Below are 25,660 nucleotides of genomic sequence, written 5' to 3'. Positions count from 1 at the left end.
CAGTCTACTTCAGTAGTGATACCACCTCGGAAACCGAGGGAAGGGTCGCTGTGAGTCAGATCCAACTCTACGGCAGTGAGTTTTTTTTGTTTGTTTGAGTTAAGTTAAGCTGTTGTTTGGATTTAAGATGATTTCAGGGGTATTTTTGGTTTAAGGTTTAAAGATTATCTCAGGACAATAGTTTCAGGGTTCATCTATCCTCCATGGCTCCAGATAGCCTACATACAGTCCATGAGCATTTGAAATTCTGTTCTGTATGGAATCTGTTCTTATATGGAATCTTTGATCAAAACATTCAATAAAGGTAACCAAGCACCATCCAATTCTGGTCTCAAGGCAAAGGTGGCATTTGTTTATGGAGTCAATTACCAACATTTTCCCATTGTTTTTATTGTTACTAGATGCTGTCCCGTCAGTTCTGACTCATAGTCACCCCGGGTACAACAGAACAGAACACTGCCCAGTTCTGCACCATCCTCACAGTTGTTGCTATGTTTGAGCTCATTGTTGCAGCCACTGTGCCATTTCATCTTGTTGAGGGTCTTCGTCTTTTTCACTGACCCTCTGTTTTACCAAGTATGATGTCCTTCTCCAGGGACTGGTCTTTCCTGATGACGTGTCTCTAGTGCATGACAAGTCCTTCTATTCCTGACTGTCCTACTTCTCTGCTGCTCCAGGTGAACAGAGACCAATTGTGCTTTGGATAGCTGCTTGTAAGACCTTAGGCACTTGGAAGGAACTAACACAAAACACACTGCTGTCGAGTAGGATCCGACTCATAGCAACCCCTCCTTGGGTTTCTGAGGCAGTATCACTACAGAAGTAGATTATCCAACTTTCCTTCTGAGGAGTGGCTGGTGGGTTTGAACCACCAGCCTTCTGGTTAGCAGTCAAATGCCTAGGAGAAGAATAAGCACCAAACATGTTATTAGGGATGTCCCATGAAACCATGACCCTCTACCTTCAAACCAAGGAACAAAATCTCATGAGATTTTTGGTTGTATGTAAGCAGCCTCAACAGCTACTTTTTTTTTTGTTACCATAAATATGTCTATATTACAACTTTTGACAGTTTAACTTTTGACAGGTGTACAACTTATTGACAATAATTACAATCATTGACTGTGCATCACTGCCCTTAATCAATGTGTTATTTCCATCACCATTACCCACTCTTTCTCCCCTCCCTCTTGCCTCTGGTAAACGCTAATAAACGTTAATCTATGTACATTTGCCTTTTCTTGTCTTTTTATATAAATGAGGTCATATAATATTTGTCCTTTTGTAATTGGCTTATTTCACTCAGCATAATGTCTTCAGACTTCATCCATACTGTAGCATGTATCAAGACTTCATTTCTCCTACTGGCTGAGTAATATTAAATTGTATATATGTACCATTGTTTATCCATTCATCTGTTGAAGGACATTTAGGTTGTTTCCATCTTTTGGCTATCGTGAATAATGCTGCAGTGAACATTGGTGTACAAGTCTGTTTTTGAGACTTGTGCTTTATATTCAAGTCTTTTAATTATATACCTACAAAAGGAATTGCTAAGTCATATGGTAGTTCTATTTTTAGATTTTTTTTTGAGGAACCACCATACTGTTTTGAGGAGCTCTGGTAGCATAGTGGCTAAGGCACTTGACTGCTAACCAGAAGGCTGGCGGTTCAAACCCACCAGCCACTCCTTGGAAGGAAAATGGGGCAATCTACTTCCGCAGTGATACTGCCTCGGAAACCGAAGGAGGAGTCGCTATGAGTTGGATCCGACTCAACAGCACATAACAACAGCAATACTGTTTTGCACAGTGGCTGTACCATTTTGCATTCCCACCAGCAGTGGATATTTCCCTGCACCCTTGCCAACACTGGTTGCTTTCTGTTTTTCTGTTTTTTAATCTTAGTCATCCTAGTGGAAGTATAGTGGCAGCTCTTTGTGGTTTTGATTTGTATTTCTCTGATAACTAATGACACTGAGCATCTTTTCATGTGTTTGGTGGCCACTTGAATTGAATGTCCTCTTTGATATAATATCTATTCAAGTCTTTTGCCTATTTTATGATTGCATTATTTGTCTTTTGGTTGTTAAATTGTCAAAGTTTTACATAGTTTTTGATTATTAGATTCTTGTTGGTTATATAGTTTCTGAAGTTATTCTCCCTGTTGGTAGCTTGTCTTTTCACTTTTTCAGTAAAGTCTTTTGATGAACAAAAGTTTTTAATTTTTATGAGGTCCCATTTATATTGTCTTTTTCTGTTTGTGCTTTTGTTATTAGATTAGATAAACCATTGTTGAAAGCTAGACCTGATTGTTGCTTTTGGTTATTTTTCTAAGGATTTATGGTTTTATTTTGCACGCTTATGTCCTTAATCCATTTTGAATTTGTTTTTATTAGGAAAATATTTTTAATTTTAAATTAAAGACAAAAGTTAGATTGCTAGAGGTTAGCATTAGAAAAGTTTGTTTATAATTGTTCTTGAAATTTTCAGTAGACATTAATCCAATTTATCTCCACTTCTTTTTCTGATTATCAAAGTTTCATGGTGGGTTATACTTAAAATTGTTTTCTAAACACTTACTGGTGATCATTTTGTCATTGTTATAATGAGTAGAAATAACTAAGGGATAAGTTATGCTAATTATCCATTAAGATTGTAATAAAATGCAAGTCTGTGTATCTTAATAAAATTTTAAGACTAGAATATACAACTTTCAAAAAGTAGGGAGACTGGAGTCAGCAATCCTTGTGTACTTTGTTTTTTTAGACATTATGATCTCATAATTTGGTAATAGTTTTTTAACTGTAACTTGGTTGAAATAAACAGTGTTTTAATAAGATCTTAAATATATACTTACGGGTATTTCTTTAATTCCAGAGGTTCTTTGAAAACCTTAACCCCATGGGAAGTGCATCTGAAAAAGAATTTACAGACTATTTGTTTAACAAGTCACTAGAAATTGAGCCCCGAAACTGCAAACAGCCACCTCGATTTGTAAGTTCATTACCTTTCTTCTGCAGCTTGTAATACAAAGTTTTAAGACATAAGAGAAAATGCCCTTATAACAAATTTTAGATAAATTGTTTTATTTTAAAAAAATACTATTTTTGGTGCTTAACAGCTTACTCTCAGAATTATAATTTAATTGACTAGCTTGTTTTAGGTGTTTTGGAGTACTGTACTGTGTCTAAAATTACATACAGTGTGGTGGAAATGTCAGCTTTTCAATAAAAGCTGGTTATCCTCTGTTTTTGGGCAGTGTTGGTTTAGTGGTAGAATTCTTGCCTGCCACGCAGGAGACCTGGTTTCAGTTCCTGACCAGGTACACATCATATGCAGCTACCACCCATCTTTTTAGCTTTTGTTTTGCTGTGATACTGAACAGGTTTCAGTGGAGCTTTCAAACTAAGATGGACTAGGAAGAAATACCCAGTGATGTACTTTTGAAAATCAGAGTGACAACCTATGGATAACAGCAGTTTAATCAGCAGCCCATCATGGAACTAGCACACGACCATGATGAGTTGCCACTGGAATTCACCTCCTCCCACTAGAATTTGCTGCTATAGTTAGTTCCTAGTTATTGTTGGAGAGCAAAGATGTCTCCTTGAGGACTAAGATGTGCCTGAGACAAACATGGTATTTTCAATCACTTCATATGCATGTGAGAGCTGGACAGTGAATAAGGAAGACCAAAGAAGAGTCGATGCTTTTGAGTTGTGGTGCTAGCAAAGAATGCTGAAAGTACCATGGACTGCAAAAAGAACTAACAAATCTGTCCTAGAAGAAGTGCCGCAGGAATGCGCCTTGAGAGCGAGAGTGGCCAGACTTTGTCTCATCTGTTTGGTTGTGTTGTAAGAAGGGACCATTCCCTGGAGAAGGATATCATGTTTGGTAAAGTGGAGGCTCAACAAAAGAGGAGAAGGCCCTCAACAAGATGGCATTGACACAGTGGCTACAACAATGGGCTCAGGTATAGCAAGGATCGTGGAGCTGGTACCGGACGGGGCATTGCTTTGTTCTGCTGTACGTGGGATCGCTATGAGTTGGAGACAACTCACCGGCACCTAAGAACAACAAATTATTGTTGGCGTTTGCAGTGGCAATAGAAGTAATGGAAAAACCATTACTAAGATCCTGAAAAAGTAAGGTGTAGAAGGAAGTAAAAAACATTTCTAAAACACCACATTTGGGCAAAGCAGTGAGCTAAGTAGTTTCACATTATCTCATCCTCACAATTGTATGCTGTAGATCTTATTTTATAAATCAAAGACAAACTAGGGGTCAAAGGCATTAAAGAACTTTTTCAAGGCTGCATAACAAGAACACAGTTGATACTGGCATAATTGAAATTTTTAACTTAAGGTTACTTAATCTGATTTCCATGTTTTTTTCATTAAGTTATTGCTGCCAGAGTTTGTTTTTTTTTTTTTTTAATTAGGATTTGGGTGAAGATTTACAGAGTAAATTCACTTTTCATACAGCAGTTCACATATACTTTGTCTCATGTCATTGACCAAAATTTACAATGCAGCAGCTCCCCTCCCACTTCCTCCCCATAGTTACCTCCTCCCAGTGTCCATCCCTTCATACTCTTCTGCACCCTGAGAGGCCCATTGTCTGCCAACCCTGTATATGATCTTGGATACACTCTCCATTTAGACATACATAATTGTTTAGCTTGTTCACCCATCTATCCGTCCCTATACCCATGTTTGCTTTCATTGACAACTCAGTATTGTATTTGCAAAGGGGTTCATATTTGTTGTTTGTACTGCCCATGTAACTCTGTCTTTCTCATCCTCAGTGCTGCCATATTGGTCACTCACATTTGGTACATTGCCCTTCTCTTCACCCAAATCAATATTTATCTCTATCTATCTAACAGCATTTCCTCCTTTTTTTTTTTTTTAAAGGAGGGAATGGGGGGAATGGTAGGAATTTTCTCCAAAGACTTTAAAGCACTGCTATCAAGGTTGGCCATTTAGTATAATGAAAGAGAACTAAGAAGGATATTGTTAAATTTCTGAAGCACCTAGCATAATATTCTGTGTATGTTACATCCCCAGTAAATATTTATAAAATTGACATAGATAGTTTGAAGGAGAGGTTTGGGTTCAGGTGTTTAGGAGCATCTTATAGTTGTTTTCACAAAGATTTTCAAGAATTTTATTTTCATACTGTGAAAAGAAGTTTACTTATATTTGAATCCATCTTGAACTTAAGCCAGTTATATTTAGAAGTGTTGTATAATGTTAGAGGCTCTCCTTGAAGATTTAGATTTTATTGTTATCTCTCTTAACTGTATAAAAACAAAGTAGATATAAATATTAGTAATGTTAATTATGCTTGCTTTTTCTAGCCTAGAAAATCAATTTTCTCCTTAAAATCTCCTGGAATAAGGCCAAATGCAGCCCGACATGGCTCTACCTCAGGCACTTTACGAGGTCATCCAACACCATTAGAAAGAGAACCATGTAAGATAAGCTTTAGTCGAATTGCTGAAACTGAGATTGAATCAACAATGTCAGCACCAACTTCTCCAAATACACCATCTACTCCACCCGTATCTGCTTCTTCAGACCTTAGTGTGTTTTTAGATGTGGATCTCAACAGTTCCTGTGGTAAGTACTTGATGTAAACCATTTGGTAAGAAAAAGAATCTTGTATTTCAAATAATTCTTCTTATCTTTTTAATTAGGGAACCATAGAGTCCTTGGCAAACTATATTAGTGTGAACCCCAAAAACCCAAACCCACTGCCATGGAGTCAATTCCAACTCATAGTGGTCAATAGGGTTTCCAAGGCTATAAATCTTTACAGAAATAGATTGCCTATCTTCCTCCTGCAAAGAAGCTGATGGCTTTGAACTGCCAACCTTCTGGCTTGCAGCCAAATGCCTTAAGCATTGAACCACCAGATCTCTTTATTAGTGTGTGAAAAACCAAAAACCAAACTCACTGCCGTTGAATTGGTTCTGACTTACAGCGATGCCTCCTTGGGTTTCTGAAGCAGCATCTCTATGAAAGTAGATTGGCCAGTCTTCCCTCAGAGGAGTGGCTAGTGGGTTTGAAGTGCCAGCCTTATAGTTAGTAATCACATGCCTTAAGCACTATGCCACCAGAGCTCCTACTAGTGTGAAAAGTGACATCTAAATGTGATAATAGTGATTAACCCAACAGAGTTAAGCATCATTTATACATTGTTTATGTATATTTTTTAAAAATTTATTCATCCAGCAAATATTTTAGTACTTTTTTGGGTCACACTACCATTCTAAAGGGAACAATAGATAATGATTAAAAAACTAAACAGGTAAATTCCATGAGGGAAATTAAAAAAGGGACTACGATAGAGAGGGAACCACTTATGCTAAGAAAGGAAAAACATTTCCCAGTACAAAGAGCTGCAGGTGCATTTTTAAAAAATTAACATGGCAAAAGATGATAAAATTCTGTGCTCTGTGTGTGTTGTTATGTATATTACTTTATGCAAACATATTTTAAAAATAAAACCATACATAATACCTTCCTTTTCATATTAATTTTTCTTATCCCACTAGGCAGCAATAGCATCTTTGCACCAGTCCTCTTGCCACATTCAAGTAAGAATTTTGAGTTGATTCTAGTGAAATAACTGTACAGATAATTTGGTTGATTAAATTTATATTTGAATATGTGTGTTTCAACATTTGAAGAATAAGAAATGAATGAAATTTTTATAAATTTAATTATTTTCTTATAATTTTGTGTCATTTAAACTGTACTATAGTTTATTTTCATCATCTTACAACCTGTCTGTATTCTAGGGACCTTGAACAAATTACATAACATCTTCCAACCTGTTAGGATCAAAGGAGATAACTATGTAGAGTACTTAGCCCATTGCTTGGCACAGAGTAAGCAGTGATTTATGTCATTCACTTCTCCCCTTCCCCACCCTTTCCAATCCATTTTCCCATAGGAATATAATGCTAAATGTTTTATCAGTTTCTCAAGCTAGCCCTTGATCACTTATATCTTTACATCATTTTATTAATTAAGGCAGTATTTAAGTAAAGCAGTATTCTATCATTTTTAATTTGATCTTAACTTACCACATAAATACTGTTAATTTTCTCTCTGTGGTCATTTGTTAAAACAGAATAATCCAAAAAGGGACACAGCAGCCTCAGGAATAATTCTCCCTATTTGGAAGAATTCTGCATCTAGCATAGTAATACATATGTTGTTGTTAGGTGCCTTCAAGTCAGCTCCAACTCATAGTGACCCTAGGCACAACAGAATGAAACACTGCTGGTTGTACCAGCCTCTCAACCTTGCTATACCTGAGACCATCATTGCAGCTACTGTGTCAGTCTATCTCATTGAGAGCCTTCCCCTCTTTTGCTGACCTTCCACTTTACCAAGCATGATATCCTTCTCCAGGGAATGAGGAAATGTATATAATTTAGATAATATTTAGTCTTTTAAATGCTAAGTTCTTTAAGTATTTCTTAACGCTTTTATCAAGTGATGTATGCACAGAGTTTAAAAGGCAAATGGTGCTGAAGTGCTTAAAATGAAATTAAAGCAGTTCCCTTCCCCATGTTTTCCATCCCTTTATCTTTAACTTCTACATTTCTGAATATGTTTATATTGTTCTTTCTTGATTCATCAATTTTAGACAATGTTTGTTGTTGTTGTTAGTTGCCTTCCATTGTTTCTGACTCATAAAAAACCAAACCCAAACTCAGTGCCATTGAGTCGGATCTGACTCATAGCGACCCCTCCTTGGGTTTCCAAGGCAATATCACTACGGAAGTAGATTGCCCAGTCTTCCTTCCAAGGAGTAGCTGGTGGGTTTGAACCAGTAGCCTTCTGGTTAGCCGTCAGATGCCTTAGGCACTATGCCACCAGAGCTCCTTTCTGACTCATGGTGACCTTATATATGCAGAGTATAAGTATTACAAGGTTTTCAAGGCTGTGACCTTTTGGAAGCAGGTTGCCAGGCTTGTCTTTTGAGGCGCCTCTGGTAGGTTTGAACTGCCAACCTTTTAGTAGTAGTTGAGCATTTAACTTTTTGTGCCACCCAAAGACTCCATGATATTTAATCATATTTGGGGTAAATATTACTCATTGCTAAACCAAGTAGTATGTGCTATGGTTATGTTTCCTTTCTTATATACTTCTATTTCCTGGAGTTAATAATTGCCTCATTAATGCTTAGGGATTTTTTTTGTTTATTAGTTTCTTTTAACACCTGTTATAGCATAGTTTTTCATAAAGTCAGACAAATTTTTTGTTTATTTAGTTTTTGTTTTTATTTTGCTTTTTAACCTAGAAATTCCTTCTTGGTGCCCTTTTGTCCTCCAGTTCCAGTTTGGAGGTCTCTTGCCTAGCTGTTACCCTAGAACTTCCTTTCATTTCCACCCTAGGAATTCCCTGCACCTCTCTTTGTTGGGTTGTTGTTTTTTTAGATCCCCTATTATCATCTCTAGGGCTCTGGTGGCATAGTACCTAAGGCATTTGACTGCTAACCAGAAGGCCAGTGGTTCAAACCCACCAGCTACTCCTTGGAAGGAAGGTTGGGCAATCTACTTCCGTAGTGATACTGCCTTGGAAACCTAAGGAGGGATCACTATGAGTCAGATCCAACTCGACAGCAGTGAGTTTGGTTTGAGTTTATCATCTTTCTTGATTTATTTCCTTATTTTGTATAGAACACATCCTCTAGTAGCTACCTAAGAAAGGATACATAGGTTATAAAGTTTTTGCATTTCTAAAAATGTATGCATTTCTAAAAATGTATATATACATTTACTAGTTTGACTGGATATAGAATTTGAAATCATTTTCACTCAGAATATTGAGTCCGTTTCTCTATTCTAGCTTTCATAGTTGCTACTGAGGTGACCGATTCAGTGCATAAGCCTGATATGGGTAGGCATTGTTCTAGGTGCTAGAGATACTGGCAGTAAACAAAAGAGACAAAAATCCCTCTCTTGATGACTTTATTTTTTTAAGGCTAGGATGTACCTGAAATAGCCAAGGGACCCAAACATACAGTGACTTAAATGAAAGAACATTCGTTTCTCACAACAGCCAGAGCAAGGAGACTACCTTACAAGATTATTGAGCTAGCAGGGCAATTCAGAGTTCTCAACCTGTAGCTTCCATCTCTGAGTCTTATGTAACTGCTCCACTTGTCACTGTATTTTAGCTAATTAGGAAGGTGAAGGGCAAGGAGTTTTGTTATAAAAGCATGGTCTAGGAGTTGCACACATCATTCCTGCTCTCATCGCATCAACTAAAACTTAATCACATGGACATACCTATTTGCAACAGAGGCTAAAAAATGTTGTCTCTAACTATGCAGCCTTTTGCCTTGCTAAAAGTCATGAACAAAATGAACAAAAGGAAGGGTGTACTGAGGGACAGTTAGCATTCTCTACCACAGTAAAACCAAACTCAGTGTCATCGAGTCGATTCCGACTCATAGCAACCCCCTTTAGTTTAGTAGGGTGCCCGGTCTTCCTTCCACAGAGTGGCTAGTGGGTTTGAACCTCCAACCTTCTGGTTAGCAGTCACATGCCTTAGGCATTGCACCACCAGAGCTTCTTGCTACCACAATAGGTTCAGAAAACCTTTAGGATCTTCTCTTTATTCCTAATCTATAAATTTACAATGATCTGCTTTGATGTGAATCTTTTTCTTTCATCTTGCTATATTCTTAGTGAGTCCTTTAAATTTGGAGATACAGGTGTTTGGTTGGAAAATGTACCTTGTATTGATTTTTTAATAATTTCTTCTCCTTAATTTTCTTTGACCCCTTTTTGGAGCTCCTTTCCTATAGCTTGTCTATCCTCAATTAATCCTCTGTTTTGTTTTATCTTTCATTGCCTCTTTTGTTCTTGTTTTGTTTCCTTATTTGTTAGAAGCACATTCTCATAGCTACCTGAGAAAGAATTCATAGGATATAAAGATTTTGAGTTCTTGGATTTCTTCATCTTCTCTTCTAACTCTTCTTTTTAAAGTCTATCATGATTTTGAATTTTCAAGAATTGTTTCTAGTTCCTTCAGATTATTCCCTTTTTGTAGCATCCTACTCTGGTTTCACAGTAGGACTGTCTTCTCTTTCTTCTCGTAGAGTATTAATTACAGTGTTTTTTTAAAACTCTTTTTGTTGTTGTTTCTGGTATTGCATCTTTTCTCTGAGTTCCTATCTTCTGAGTTGTAGTCTCTGCCTTTCAAATTAGAGGCTTTCCTTTCTTGTTTGATTTCCTTAGCTTTCTGTTCATATTTTAAAGTGAAATTGCCTGTGAGCAGAACTTGGTGACTTCTGAATTTCACTGTAGAGTGGGAGAGTGGTGAGTTTTTTTTTAGTGAGGAAGTCACCAAATGTCAGTATCTATAGGCCTTTCTGCTAGGGCTGTTTGAGTTTTTCCAGAGCCTTCTCTTTGAATCTCCTGGCTGGAGGTCTTACCTTAGTATGAATCTCTGTGTTTTAGCACATCATCTCACTAGTGTCCCCAGGTCTTGGGTTTACATTCTCCAATGAATAAACCTCCAAAAAAAAAAAAAACCTCACTGCCATCGAGTCAGATCCGACTCATAGCAACCCCGACTTGGGTTTCCGAGGCAAATTACTACAGAGGTAGATTGCCCAACCTTCCTTCCGAGGAGTGGCTGGTGGGCTTGAACCACCACCCTTCTGGATAGCAGTCAAGTGTCTTAGGCACTATGCCACCAGAGCTCCACTACAGGAGTAAGAATCAGGTATTTGCCTTTCTGTATGTCACTAGCTGGGAGATAGGGAGTTGGAGTTCTAATTACTCCTTACAGATTTATCCAGTTCCTCTGTTTTCATGATCAGGTTTTCCATTGTAATGAGTGCCTTTAACTCTTGATCTTCCTTTGGTTCAGGGGAACAATTTTGCTTTCACCTGTCAGTCTCTCTGTCTGTAAGAATTTAGGTTTCATTTTCCTCTATTTGTCTCTTTCATACACATTGTAGTTTCAGGATTTAGATGGTCCTGGCTCTGTTGATATTTATATTTGTTTCTCATTTTCCTTGTTCTGTGGTGGAAATGTCTTTACTATGCCATTTTAGAACCAGCAGTTTGGGACATTATATTGAATGATAATAAAGTACATTTTTCAAAAGAAAACTTTGATGCTTTAAACTTTAATGGAAAATATTGAGACTATAAAATTTTGAATGTTCTAAACCAAATCCCTAAAGAAAAAAAAATATTTATAATAAGTATGAAAAATCCTCATGCACAGTAGAAAAAACATTTCATTAACAGGGGACATGAATAGATAATGATGGTTCATATTAAAGAAAATTCATCTTAAGAAACATAGTTAACTGTTCAGCATCACCAGAAATCCAAGAAATTTTAGTCACTGTGAGCTGCTATTTTTAGCCTAAAGAATTAACTTTTTTACCTCTTAAATACAAGAAACCTATGTTTAAAAGTACCCTCATACATTACTTATTCCACATAAATTGATAAATTACTAAGACCCCTTTCAAAAGCAATATGAAAAATAACAGTACCAGGCACTGTAGGTGATAAGGGCACAAAAAGTAACATCCACTTTCCTCTTAAAAAGCTTATAGTTTAATGGGAAGGATAGATAAACTTAGTCAGTTATACAAACGGGATCACAAGGCTGTAAGATGTTTATCTTTTGATTAAAATTTGGTCTTATTATTGAACTGTGAATTGTGGCTAAATTAATCTTTTCCCCCTCCTCCAGAGTCTTTCTTCAGTTCATGTGGTAGTTTACATAAACTAAGTGAAGAGCCACTGATTCCTCCTCCTCTTCCTCCTCGAAAAAAGTTTGACCACGATGCTTCAAATTCCAAGGTAGTCTATAGGACTTGCATTGTCTCACCTTATTCAAAGTTGTGAATCTTCAAAATAGTGCTCTTTCTTATGAAGACTTTGTCAATTATAATTTGGCTACCTTCTATAGTTTTTAAACATTTGGATGGTTGTATTTGAAAAGTATTTTTAATAATTGTTTAATCCTCCTAATACCTTTTCTAAGAGGCTGCATAGATTTCACTTAGAAGTACTCAGTACTCAAAACATTTTGGTATTCAGAATATTCTTCATACTTTCAAACAGTAGGTCTCAAACTTTAAGGTGCATCAGAGTCACCTGGAGAGCTTATTAAAACCGGATTGTCCGGCCCTATCCCAGAGTTTCTGATTCAGTAGGTCTGGTGTGGGGCCAGAGAATTAGAATTCCTAACAAGTTCCCTGGTATTATTTGTCCTTGGATCACACTCAGAACCAGTACTGTAAGCCTCACTGGGAAAAGTAGTAGTAAGCAGAAGCTGGAACACTAAGCCTTCTTGACATCTTCTTTTGTGTCTAGAAAGCTTTGTATTGTTTTTACTCACTTGCTTATAATTATAAATAATAAATAACTCATAAATTTATGAAATGTATTCAAAAAGCCCAAACCCTATATATTCTAAGATAGAACATTTCATATGTAAAAATTTTAAACTAGACTCTGAGTTAAGCTGGGAGGAATCTACTCATAAATCTAATAATTAAACCAGATTAGTCTATTTTGAGGCTCTTAATTTAATTTGATACATAATTATTTTTTAATCTTTTAAAAAATTTTTTCTTAGAAATTTCTCAGGAGAACAGAGGTGCAGGCAGGCCTCATTTTATTGCGCTTTACTTTAGTGTACTTCACAGATACTGCATTTTTTTACAAATTGAAGGTTTGTGGCAACCCTGAATCAAACAAGTCTGTAGGCACCCTTTTTTTTCCCACAGTATGTGCTCACTTTGAATCTTTATGTCACATTTTAGTAATTTTCATAATATTTCATACTTTTTCATAATGTTATTGTATACTTAATACACTCCAGTATAGTGTAACTTTTATATATATTGAGAAACCAAAAGTTTTGTGTTACTTCATTACAGTGCTTTATTGTACTGGTCAGAAACAGAATCCAAATATCTATAAGGTATGCCTGTATAGTATAATTACATTTTTATTTTTATTTTTATTTTTGAGGGAAATACGAAATCTGATGATGACCCCCCTGCTATTCCACCGAGACAGCCTCCTCCTCCAAAGGTAAAACCCAGAGTTCCTGCTCCTACTGGTGCATTTGATGGGCCTCTGCATAGTCCACCTCCTCCGCCACCAAGAGATCCTCTTCCTGTCACCCCTCCACCGGTTCCCCTTCGGCCTCCAGAACACTTCATAAACTGTCCATTTAATCTTCAGCCACCTCCAATGGGACATCATCACAGAGATCCAGACTGGTTCAGAGACGCTAGTACATGTCCAAATTCGCCAAACACTCCTCCTAGCACACCCTCTCCAAGGGTACCACGTCGATGCTATGTGCTCAGTTCTAGTCACAATAATCTTGCTCATCCTCCAGCTCCCCCTGTTCCACCAAGGCAGAATTCAAGCCCTCACCTACCGAAACTGCCACCAAAGACTTACAAACGGGAGCTTTCGCACCCCCCATTGTACAGACTGCCTTTGGTAGAAAATGCAGAAACTTCTCAATGACCTTAGCCATTTGTAGTCATTGACACTGGAATGGTATTTGTAAAGTTCTTTTTTTTTTTTTATTTATTCAAAAAAAAGCATAGTATTTTAGTACTTTTTACAGATAATGCTCTTAAAAAACTGCTACTGATAAAATAAGCTTTTAAAAATTGGAAAAACACCGAAGTTCTTCACCATTATCCTCAGGTGATCAGTATCATTGCCTTGTCTTAGATCCTCAGTGCTGCCAAAAGGCCAGTATAAAGAATTTATATTTGCACTGTAGACTCTGCTAAAATACAGTTTAGAGTGACATTGATTGCACTGCAAGGGGCTAGCGCATTTGTGGAATCTTTCAAATTTGAGTAGTAAAGGCCTTTTGAAGGCAATGAATTTACACAAATAATAGGGGGTGTGTAGTGTTACTGCTTTTTAAACCTCTTTGACCATCTTCTAGTTTTTCATACATCTAGGAGAATTGTGAATAGCACCCACTGTTCTTAAACTTTTTAATGCCATGTCTTAAATGCCAGTATTTGCTGCTGCTGACAGAAATGAAAAGTAGAATGAAAACAATAGAGTGCACTGTGTTTATTACTTTGTCAAAATGTAAACAAAGACTACCTAACTCAATTACTGAAAAGAAAGAAGGGCCCATTATATAGCATGTATCTCATTCAGATGTGCCTTTTGTTTTTGCAGACTAAAGTATCTTTAGCTAATGAGTTGCCTATTGTTTTGGAAAAACAAAGTTAATATGCCATGTATGTACAGTTTTGTTTATATTGTATATTTAAAAATAATACTAATAACCTATATAAATTTAAGTGACTTGAGGCTTATAATACAATCTGCTACTTTACTAATTCATAAATTCTGGGGAAAAGTTTCTTACGGCATAGGAACCAAATCTGCCTTGCCTTCAAAACCTTTCTTTATAAATCTCGTGTTAACTGAGAATTTTTTTAAAAATTATATTTTCAGACTGGTAGTCTTTAAACCAGCAAATACTTAAAGCTTTATTAAACTTTTTAAATCAGAGGAGTAAAACTTTTATTTGCCATTGGACATCTTTGTTTACAGTAATGAAAGCGTGTTTTGATGAAAGTGCCGTAGCAGCAGTTGTAAAGTAGCCAAAAGCCACGTCGTTTTATTTACTGGTCTGTGGCCTTTTATGTGCTTTGTATCAGAGTTCTTAACAAGATTAATAAATCACCCCAGTCTTAATTTTTAAAAGACTTTAAAAATATGTGTTTTCCTTGTAAGAAACAAAGGGGGAGGTTGGTGAGTTTTGTAGAGGTAAAACACGCACACATTATTTCCAGTTATTCTGGGCACTTTAAAGGGCACTGTAAATTATGTAATTCCAGACAATTGAAGGGATGTACATTTTAAGGGATAATTTTTTTCTTCACTGTTAAACATAAGCGGCAAGCTTACACCAACGCTTGTGAGGCATTTATAGGATCATAGTCATACTTTGGTAGGATCTTGGAAGCTACCAATAATAACTTTAAAAAAAAAAAAATCGCCAAACTCACTGCCATCAAGTGGATTCGACTCATAGTGATCCCTCCTTGTGTTTCCCCGTTGGTATCTCTTTGGAAGTAAATTATCCAATCTTCCTTCGGAGGAATGGCTGGTGGATTTGAACCACCAGCCTTCTGGTTAGCAGTTAAATGCCTTAGGCACTATGCCACCAGCTCTCCAACCAGATAAAAACACTTAAGTTGATTTTGTTTTTCAGAAGAGCAGATTATAACACTAGCCTTGTGTGGGAAACTGTTCCTTAAACCAAGTTTCGATTTTGGGATAGAGGGATTACGTGAGGTCTCTGGCCTCGGCCACACCAGAGTACTCTGCCTTCCTGGCATTTGTGCGTTGGCGCACGCGCAGTAGAGCCAAAGCGCGCCGGAGAAGAGGCGTGGCGTAGTGCTCGTGAATGTGACGTCACCATGCGCGCCGCATTGTGTTGCCTGGTAGCGATGGCGACTAACTTGGAGTCCTCAGCGGAGGACCCGCTGCGGAGCTTTGTGAGAACTTTGGAGAAACGGGATGGCACAGTGTTGCAATTCCAGCAGTATGGCTCTGGCAGCGTGGGCTGCGTGGTTTGGGATGCTGCCATTGTCCTTTCTAAATACTTAGAAACGCCTGGGTTTTCTGGAGACGGGGCCCACACGCTGAGCCAACGGTCAGTGCTTGAATTGGGCTCTGGCACAGGGGCCGTGGGGCTTATGGCCGCTACTCTCGGGTAAGAGTTGGGAGAAGGGAGGCCGTATTGTCGCGGGAAACCCTGACTACTGGCTTATCACCCTTCTGCTTCCACCCTCAATCGACGTTATTTTATAGGGCAGATGTTGTAGTCACCGACCTTGAGGAATTGCAAGACTTGCTGAACACGAATATTAATATGAACATGCACCTTGTCACTGGTTCGGTTCAAGCCAAGGTACTGAAATGGTTTGTATGGCCTTTCAGCTTGTTTTAAGTTAACGATTTGTAGTTTCCTTTAAATTGCTTTTCACTAAAAGCATGGCTAATACGAAGGAGACTTTCTCGTTTTTGTTTTTTTTTTATAGAGACAAAGGCATTTAAAAACTATTAAAGCAATAGTTAAAATGTTTGTCTGACATTTTTAAGGGGGGAAGAAACAGAAGATTTTCCTTCTCCACCAGACTACATACTGATGGCCGACTGCATATACTATGAGGAGGTAATATTCAACAAGTGAAATCATTCTTGAAAAGACACACTGTATTTCATGTATTCTAAAACACATTTCTTTCACATTTTTGTTACTAATTTCCATGGAGTGTAGTTGATGACATTTTTAGTGTTTATTGAGCTTTAGTAATGTTAGGCAACATTTTCTAAGTAATGTTCATGGCAAAAATCTAAGACAAGGTCTTTGCCCTGCTGTGGGTTCTAGTTGTTGTTATGTGATGTCGAGTCAGACCTGACTCATAGTGAGCCCCACCTTGGGTTTCCGAGGAGGTATCACTACAAAAGTAGATTGCCCAACCTTCCTTCCGAGGAGTGACTGGTGGGTTTGAATCCCCAGCCTTCTGGTTAGCAGTCAAGTGCTTTAGGCACTATGCTACCAGAGCTCTTGTGGGTTCTAGTAAGGAAGACACATTACAAGGGGCTGTAAGGACCGGGAGCAGTAAAGAGAAGACAAAGATCACCAGGGACTGGACTACATAGGTACACTCATGATTAACATAGAGGCCTGTGAAGGATGTTGAGAACACTGTTACTTGTGTTTTACTAGAGCCTTCGTAAAATTTTTAAAGGATTTTGCAGTTGGAAGCATTATGGAAAGCTAAGATTTGTCTTTTTTTTTTTTTTTAACTGGTAGCTGTTCCAGGGACTATGTTAATCCTGACGTTGAGAATTAAGTTGTAAAGAATTCATTGTTCTGTGATAAGACTTACTAGACTCAGGGAATGAGTTTTTTTAAAATAGTTTTATAAATTCTGGGCCTCACTCATTTTAAATAACGAGCATTAAGACAACCTGTGTCCCAAACTTTGTTTAGTAAGGCAAATGGTTGGTTGGTTGAATTTCAAGTTAAATTAGCGTAAATAATGTTAAACTTTTAAGAATATTGTTGATTCCATTTGTTTTCCCTGGGGGAACTCTAAAATGCACTCGTTGAATCCTTTCTTCGAACAAGTCAGATACAGTGGTTGATGAATTAAAAGGAGTTTACCACCATTAGTTAGGGAGCTTTACTTAAGTGTGTTTTGTTGGATTGATTCAAAGATGGCTGAATTGGAGGGGAGTTGGAATTAATTCCTCCACATCCCCATTCTCTCTATCATAGTAGAAAAATTTTGAAGTCATAAACAAAAAATATTCCTTTTTAAACAGTCTTTGGAGCCATTGCTGAAAACCTTAAAAGATCTTAGTGGATCAGAGACTTGTATTATATGTTGTTATGAACAGCGAACAATGGGGAAAAATCCAGAAATTGAGAAAAAATATTTTGAGGTAAGTACTAGCTCTATCTTTGTAGTGATTGTCCTTCAGGAGGCACTTAGTGACCTGTGTGTTCAAGTATGTGTTGGTCATTTTGAGTGAGGAAAGCATTCTACTTGTGTGAGCCTAGAGAAGATCTTTCACATTCTACCAAATCCTCTGCCCTCCCCCCCCCATTTTATCTAACAGTTTTTTTTCTTTTCTTTTTTTAAAGTAATTTTATCTAGTATCTCCAGAACAGTGTAAACCAATAATGATGGCACTCTTGTCTGTATTTTTTCTGAGAAGGTTTTTTTTTTTTTTTTTTAATTACACATACATACTGGGTTTTGGGAATATATTAGTGGTATATGGATTACTTTTAGAGAGTACATCATAGAAACATGCATGTGGCAGATTTTTTAATTCTGTGTTTTCCCCTACATTTTTATGAAACTTCTGACCTAGATATCCTATCTCTTTTCAGGTTCTTTCTTTTTTCTTCCCTACTTTTTATCTTGAAATAATTCTGAATTCATGGAGAATTATAAAAGTAGTATATACAGTCCTAAGCATCTTTCCCCCAACAATGACCCAAACCCTTTTCATGGATAAAAAATACCCTTCACATTACAAATGACTCTTAAGGATGCATCTGTAACCAGTTTCTCTGGAGTTGTTTTGACACCATGTGTTTCAGAGTAGAACTGTACTGTAGGGTTTTCAATGGCTAGTTTTTTGGGAATAGATCGCCAAGCCTTTTTTCCAAGAACCTCTGGGTGGGCATGAATCTCCACCCTTTCAGTTAGCAGTTAACCGTTTATACCAACCAGGGTGCATCTGTGCAACCCTGCAGTTTCGTCAGCTGAAAAGACTACTTTGATATATGATAAAAAATATTTTTGGTGTTTTCCTCAAATAATGCAAAATATAATTGAACTTAAATATTAATATTTTAAGACATTTTACTAGATGAAACATACGTACAATGCACATATTTGAAATACTGTTTTTCCTGTGTATATACCCAAGTAACTACTACCCAACATCAAGATTTAAAACATATTTAGGATCAACAGGCTCCAACATGCCCCTTTCCAGTCAGTACTCCCCCAGAAGTAACCACCATTCTGACTTCTATCACCATAGAGCAGTTTTTATTAATGAATTTGAAAATACTCTCTTTTCAATATATAGCTCCTTCAACTGGACTTTGACTTTGAAAAAATTCCTTTGGAGAAACATGATGAAGAATATCGAAGTGAAGACATTCATATTTTATACATCAGGAAAAAAAAATCGGTAAATAGATTCTTGGCTCATTATCCTCTGAGGAGATTTCTTCAGTTAGACACAGCCTTTGGGCTTATATGGATGGTGTGTGTGTTGGTTTGGGCGTGGATGAACAGCTTGATTTGCTGGACTCAAGCTCTAACTCTTTGTTTTTAGTCAGTTAACCTATTTGACCTTGGATTCTTTCTCTAAAATTAGGCTCTTTTGTAAAGATCCTTTTCAACTCTGATTTTTTTTTTTTTAAATAATTGGACATCATCTCTGACAAAAGACTTAGCTATTCAGAGCTTTGTTACTTCTGAGAGATTTTAAAATACCAGTTCAGACCTCTTTAAGCTTTCTTCAATCATTCAAACTAATTTTAACAAAGTAAAATATAGGTGGGCTGATTTGCCCATTTAAAAAAAAAAAACACTCTTTAATTAAGTAGAATTTATGTATGTTCACCATTTTTGGTGCTTCCTATACCTATTACAACACCACATAAAATGCAAGATGTCTTTATGACTATCTAGAATTTGAACCTATGGAAGGAAGGAATTATATCTCATCTGTTTACCTTTTGTATATATGAGTGATACAAAGCGACAACATGATAAATTTTATGGATTAAGCGTATTTAATTTATTAAGCCTCACTTGTTATCTTTGCTTTGATGGAATTTGTCCATAATGTAGTTTTCTTAACTGAATTTTAGCCAAAAGCAAATATAAATGGTTGTTTTAGGGAGCAGGATAGATTTTAGCACTACTAGGAAAGGGTGGTAGGGTTAGTAATTCTGATCAACATGTATATGCCATGGTACTGTTGTTGTTATGTGCCACTGAGTCGAACCCGACTCATAGTGACCCCCCTTGGGTTTCTGAGGCAGTATCACTATGGAAGTAGGTTGCCCAGCCTTCCCTCCGAGGAGTGGCTGGTGGGTTTGAACCGCCAGCATTCTGGTTAGCCTTAGGCACTATGTTACCAGAGCTATTAAAGATACAAAAATAAAGAAATGTTTTGTACTATAAGGAATCCAGTTTTAGTTGAGACAATTGTGTAGTTTTATAAGTAGAACTTTTTAGGGCATAAAGATTTTGAGTTTCCTTTCTATAAAGTTTTTGTTTGTTTGTTTGTTTTGCATAGAACACCTTTTTTAAAAATTGAGATACACATCACATACTATAAAATTGGCCCTTTCAAGGTATATTGTTTAGTAGATCACAAAGTTGTACAACCATCACCCTGATTTTAGAACATTTTCATCACCCCTAAAAGAAATCTCATATACCTGTTGGCAGTCACTACCCACTGTTTCTCTAGATTTGCCTACTCTGGGCATTTTTTTATAAACGACATGATACAATATGTCTCCTGTGTCTTTCAGTCAGCATTATGTTCATGGTTCATTCATGTTGTAACATGGACCAGCACTTCGCTTCTTTTGAGAGCTGAATAATATTCCTTTGTGTGGCTCTGCCATACTATCAATCCCTTCCTCAGTTGATGGACATTTGGGTTGTCTCTACTTTTAGGTTATTATGAATAATACTGCTGTGAACATCCATGTAAAAATTTTTGTGTGAATACATTTCAGTTTTCATGAGTATATAACTTGGAATACAATTGATGATAACAGTTTAACTGTTTGAGAAATTGCCGAACTGTTGTAAGGCACCATTTCATAGCCTCACCAGCAATGGATGAGGGTTCTACTTTCTCCACACCCTTAACAACACTCATCATTGTCCATCTTTTTTATTATAGCCATCTTAGTGGGTATGAAAGGATTCCTGGTGGCACAGTTGGTTAAGTGCTTGGCTACTAACCAAAAGGTCTGCAGTTTGAACCCACCAGCACCTCGGCAGGAAAAAAGATGTTTCAATCTGCTTCTTTAAAGACTTCAGCTTTGGAAGTTCAGTTCTGTTGTATGAGGTTACTAAACCAAAAAACAAACTCACTGCTGTCGAGTTGGATCCGACTCATAAGCGACCCCTCCTTGGGTTTCCGAGGCAGTATCCCTATGGAAGTAGATTGTCCTGTCTTCCTTCTGAGGAGTGGCTGGTGGGCTTGAACCACCAGCCTTCTGGTTAGCAGTCAAATGCCTTAGGAACTACACTACCAGAACTCCTATGAGGTTGCTGTGAGTCAATATTGACTCAACAGTAGCGGAGGTTTTTTGTTTTTTGTTTTTGGTAGTGGGTCTGAAATGATAATTTCATTGTGGTTTTGATTTGCATTTCTCTGGTGGCTAATGTTGAGTATCATTTCTTGTGCTTATTGGAGAAATATTTTGCCTATTTTTAAATTGGACTGTTTGTGGTTGAGTTGTGAGAGTTCTTTATGTATTCTAGATACTAGATGCTTATCTAACACATGAGATGCAAATACTTTGTTCCATTCTTTGTGTTGTCTTCACTGTCTTCATGGTGTATCCTTTTGAGGCACAAAAGATTATAATTTTGATGTTGGCTAATTTCTGTGTTGTTTGTTTGATAGCTTGTTCTTTAGGTGTCAGCATAGAATCATCTCTAAACATGTATGCATAGTTCTAGCACACTAGGTATAATGCCTAATATTGAGGGTGGTGGTGTTATTGTTACAGGCTATCACATCACTTCCAATCATAGTGACCCTAATGTACAACAGAATGAAAAAGTGCCCTTTCCTGCACCATCCTCACAATTGTTGCTCTGTTTTAATATCACTATCTAGTAAATACTTAATTGGTGGTTAGAAATCAATCTTTAAAGGTTCTCTTTTTTTCTTTTAGAAATTTCCATCATGAATCCTTTCACTATCTTATCCAAGTCTCATAACAACCTGGATAACTTGAAGATGTGAAAGAAGCATGTGAATACAGCCTGGGAAGATTGTATGCATGGATTTTACCAGCATGTCCTTAAAGATCTAATACATAGATGGCAACCACCATGGACTGCCTGCCTGCCAATTGGCCTAAAATCCTGCTTAGGTTATTTAGCTCAGCATAAAGTTCTGCTTAAAAGAAACATTGTGAATCATTCACTTCTCACATGAAGATAGGTAATGAGTTTAGCCTAAAGTCTGCCAAAAATAAACAGGCAGCATGGTTGACTTTGCATATTTTGAGGAAGTTTGAGATAATTAACCAAACGTCTAAAGAAATTTTTATTACTATATTAGGGTGTTTTAAATGCAAGCCAGTATATTTTAGTTTGTATTTGAGATAAATTTTTTAAAACTTGATTTTATACATAATTTTGCAGTTTTTATTAGGAGCTCTGGTAGTGTAGTGCCTAAGGCATTTGACTGCTAACCAGAAGGCTGACAGTTCAGACCCACTAGCCACTCCTCGGAAGGAAGGTTGGGCAATCTACTTCCTTAGTGATACTGCCTCGGAAATCCAAGGAGGGGTCATTATGAGTAGGATCCGACTTGATGGCAGTGTGTTTGGTTTTATCATGTGTCTTCCACCTCATTGCTTTTAACATAAATTTAATACTTAAATGTTCTTTTACTTTAAAAAGCTGAGAATATTGTCTTGTATGCCTACATTGGCAAAAATACATGTTCTTTTCCTCTACCATACATTTTTATGTGATATAGATAGTAAATTATACTGTGTTTAGTTACTGAGAAGAAAATAAGACAAATCATGAGACTTGCAGGGAGGGGAGGTACTTACACAAATTTTTTTGGTTTGAAAACGGTGTAAGACTAGAAAGCAATTTACGGTCATGCACTTTTCCTGCATGTATCTTCCAGGAAAATCTGGCTACAAACACTGATACTAAGCTAAATTGTTTATATGAAATGGTAAAAAGGTTTTCAAATTACTATAAATATAATTCTTTAGAACTTTACTAAATGATTTTGACTCTCCGTAGTTTCTATTTTATCATGATAGTTATCTGCTCACATAGACTAATCTGTCAAGGACTTCAGTCACCCCCTTTCCAAAGAGTAATAGTAACCCGATCTAATTCTGGTACTTAAAAGGATTGGTGCTAGATGGCACGTGATACATGATAAAATAAATGTTTTTGAAAGCTGTGATTTTGTGAATGTTCTGAAATAGCTTTGAAGAAAACAAAAATCTAAAGCAGGTGAGTGCTTTCATGAAAGCAAAAGCAGCACTATTGAGGGAAATTAAGGATCAAACTCAAGAGGATGATTCTTTATCTCATTGCACTATAGTAAATTAAATAGTATGGCTTTTCTAGCCATAAGTCTTTGTAAATTCTGTGGTGGAATTTGCTGTGTGCAACTGAATAGCTCCTGATTGTTAAAATTACCCACCTGGAGTAGTTCTGTTGGGAACAACATGAAGTAATTTTCTGGGAGTTCACTCTCTCAGGTGTTTAGAATTTTGATGTTGGGATTTGTCAATTTGGGGCACTCTGTCAGGATCAAAAGGAGCCCTCCTAGAGGCAGAAGGAGTCTTTCACTGCCAGCTGAGGGACATGAGAGACATCCATTACTGAGAGAGAGATGTGAGAGACACTCACTGCTGAGAGAGAAAAGTGAGACACTGCTGAGAGGAAGAGCTGCGAGAGACACGCACTGCTGAGAGAAATGTGAGAGACACGCACTGCTGAGAGAAATGTGAGAGACACGCACTGCTGAGAGAAATGTGAGAGACACGCACTGCTGAGAGAGAGCCATGAGAGACACGCACTGCTGAGAGAGAGCCATGAGAGACACGCACTGCTGAGAGAGAGAGCCGCGAGAGACACGCACTGCTGAGAGAGATGCAATGCTGAGATGTGAGAGACTGCTGAGAGGGAGAGCCGTGATAGACACACTGCTGAGAAAGCCGCGAGAGACACGCACTGCTGAGAGAGATGTGAGAGACACGCACTGAGAGATGTGAGCAAGACGTGCTGAGAGGCGCGCTGAGAGATGTGAGAGATGCACTGCTGAGAGACATGAGAGGCACACACTGCTGAGAGAGACGTGAGAGAGACACTGCTGAGAGATGTGAGAGACATGCACTGCTGAGAGACATGAGAGGCACTCACTGCTGAGAGAGACGTGAGAGAGACACTGCTGAGAGATGTGAGAGACATGCACTGCTGAGAGGTGAGAGACACGCACTGCTGAGAGATGTGAGAGACACACACTGCTGAGAGAGATGTGAGAGACACCAAGAGACAAGCACTGTTGGGAGAGAGACTGAGCATGTTCCTGAACTTGAATTGTAGCCTGTTGCTTCCCTAATAAACCCCACAATGTGTGAGTTCTTTGTGGCCACTGCAGCAAATTATCAGGCCCAGCAGAGAGGTGGTGAGTGCTGTGGGAGGAACGGTTAGTGTCAGGGTTGGTGAAAGGGCTGGAGGGAGGCAGCATGTCTGGCCTTGCAGGAATAGGCTTTGGGCTACTGATGGTGATTTTATCTTCCTTTTGTGGGGTTAGAGAAGGTCAGAAGATGTGGCCTCCCTGCCCATTTGGCACTCATGCTTGCTTCAGTATTAAAGGTCTGGTGGTGGTTGTTTCAGAATGTTTGTTCATTTTACCTTTCATTGAGCAGCTTACCAAGTTTGTAATGTAAGTATATACTTTAATGTTGGCTATTGATACCACTAGGTATTATCAGTGAAATCTTAGGGTGGATGACCACTTTCTGGTGTTTTTCCATGACATTATGGAACTTGTAAAAGAAAGTTTGACATTGACTAGCTGTATTTGTTAGGTGCCATCGAGTCAGCTCCAACTCATAGCAACCCCATGTACAATAGAATGAAACATTACCAGGTCTTGTGATCATGCTCACAATCCTTCCTATACTTGAGCCCATTATTGCAGCCACTATGTCAGTTCATCTTATTGAGGGTCTTCCCTTTTTTCACTGACCTTCTACTAAGCATGATATCCTTCTCCAGGGAATGGCTCCTTCTGACAACATGACCAAAGTAGGTGAGACAAAGTCTAGCCATTCTCATGTCTAAGCATTCCAGCTGCACTTCTTCAGAATAGATTTGTTAATTCTTCTGGCAGTCCATGATAAATTCAGTATTCTTCACCAACACCACAAGTCAAAGACATCATTCTTCTTCAGTCTTCTTAGTCCTTGTCCAGCTTTCATATGCAAAAAGGCAATTAAAAATACCATGGCTTGGGTTAGGTGCACCTTAGTCTTCACAGTGACATCTTTGCTCTTCCAACACTTTAAAGAGACCTTTTGCAGCAGATTTGCCCAGTGTGATAGGTCATTTGATTCTTGACTGCTGCTTCCAGGAAAAGTATTTTTTGTTGATTGTAGATCCAAGTAAAATAGCAATCTTGAGCAACTTCAATCTTTCCTTTTATCATGATACTACTTATAGGTCCAGTTTTGAGAATTGTGTTCTTTATTGGGGTGTAATCCATACTGAACACTGTAGTCTTTGATCTTCAGTAAGTGCTTCAAGTCCTCTTCACTTTCAGCAAGCTAGGTTCTGTCATCTGCATATCACAGGTTGTTAATGAGTCTTCCTCCAGTCCTGATGCTACATTCTTCATATAGTCCAACTTCTCAGATGCGCATACAGATTGAATAATTATGGTGAAAGGATACAACCCGACACACACCTTTCCTGATTTTAAACCATGCAGTAGCCCCTTGTTCTATTCAAATGACAAACTCTTGATCTATGTACAGGTGCCTCATGAGCTTGATTTAAGTGTTCTGGAATTCCCATTCTTCACAATGTTACCCATAATTTGGTGTGATCCACATAGTCATCCACATTTGCATAGTCAATAAAAACACAGGTAAACATCTCTCTGGTATTTGCTTTCAGCCAAAATCCATCTGACATCAGCAATGAGAATTCACCCAAATTCCTTGGATCCCTTTTCACTATATTTTATGTCCTCTTTGCCCCATCAATATGTATCTAATACTTGTGTGTCATTGTCCTGAAGTGCCTCTTGA

General features: G+C 37.7%; 2 protein-coding genes across 2 annotated transcripts in view; both read left to right on the top strand.

The window, feature by feature from the left end:
• SOS2 (SOS Ras/Rho guanine nucleotide exchange factor 2) overlaps positions 1–13,548 on the top strand; it is a 158,288-nt gene extending 144,740 nt beyond the window's left edge. Inside the window, exons 19-23 of the mRNA XM_007943684.2 lie at positions 2,880–2,996; positions 5,365–5,626; positions 6,565–6,606; positions 11,750–11,859; positions 13,039–13,548. Coding sequence (XP_007941875.1) covers positions 2,880–2,996; positions 5,365–5,626; positions 6,565–6,606; positions 11,750–11,859; positions 13,039–13,548 — 1,041 coding nt within the window. The remainder of the gene's footprint in view (positions 1–2,879; positions 2,997–5,364; positions 5,627–6,564; positions 6,607–11,749; positions 11,860–13,038) is intronic.
• A 1,964-nt stretch (positions 13,549–15,512) lies between these two features.
• Positions 15,513–21,581, top strand: VCPKMT (valosin containing protein lysine methyltransferase). Its single transcript, XM_042781361.1, has 6 exons — positions 15,513–15,778; positions 15,877–15,987; positions 16,168–16,240; positions 17,401–17,520; positions 18,685–18,789; positions 21,516–21,581. Exons 1-6 carry the CDS (start codon positions 15,513–15,515, stop codon positions 21,579–21,581), a joined length of 741 nt encoding a protein of 246 aa, XP_042637295.1.
• The last annotated feature ends 4,079 nt before the right edge of the window (positions 21,582–25,660 follow it).

The sequence above is a fragment of the Orycteropus afer genome, unplaced genomic scaffold, assembly GCF_000298275.1.
Source record: "Orycteropus afer afer isolate SDZICR_OR568_19922 unplaced genomic scaffold, OryAfe1.0 scaffold00111, whole genome shotgun sequence".
Classification (NCBI taxonomy): domain Eukaryota; kingdom Metazoa; phylum Chordata; class Mammalia; order Tubulidentata; family Orycteropodidae; genus Orycteropus; species Orycteropus afer.
This window is presented reverse-complemented; position numbering and strand designations above follow the sequence as displayed.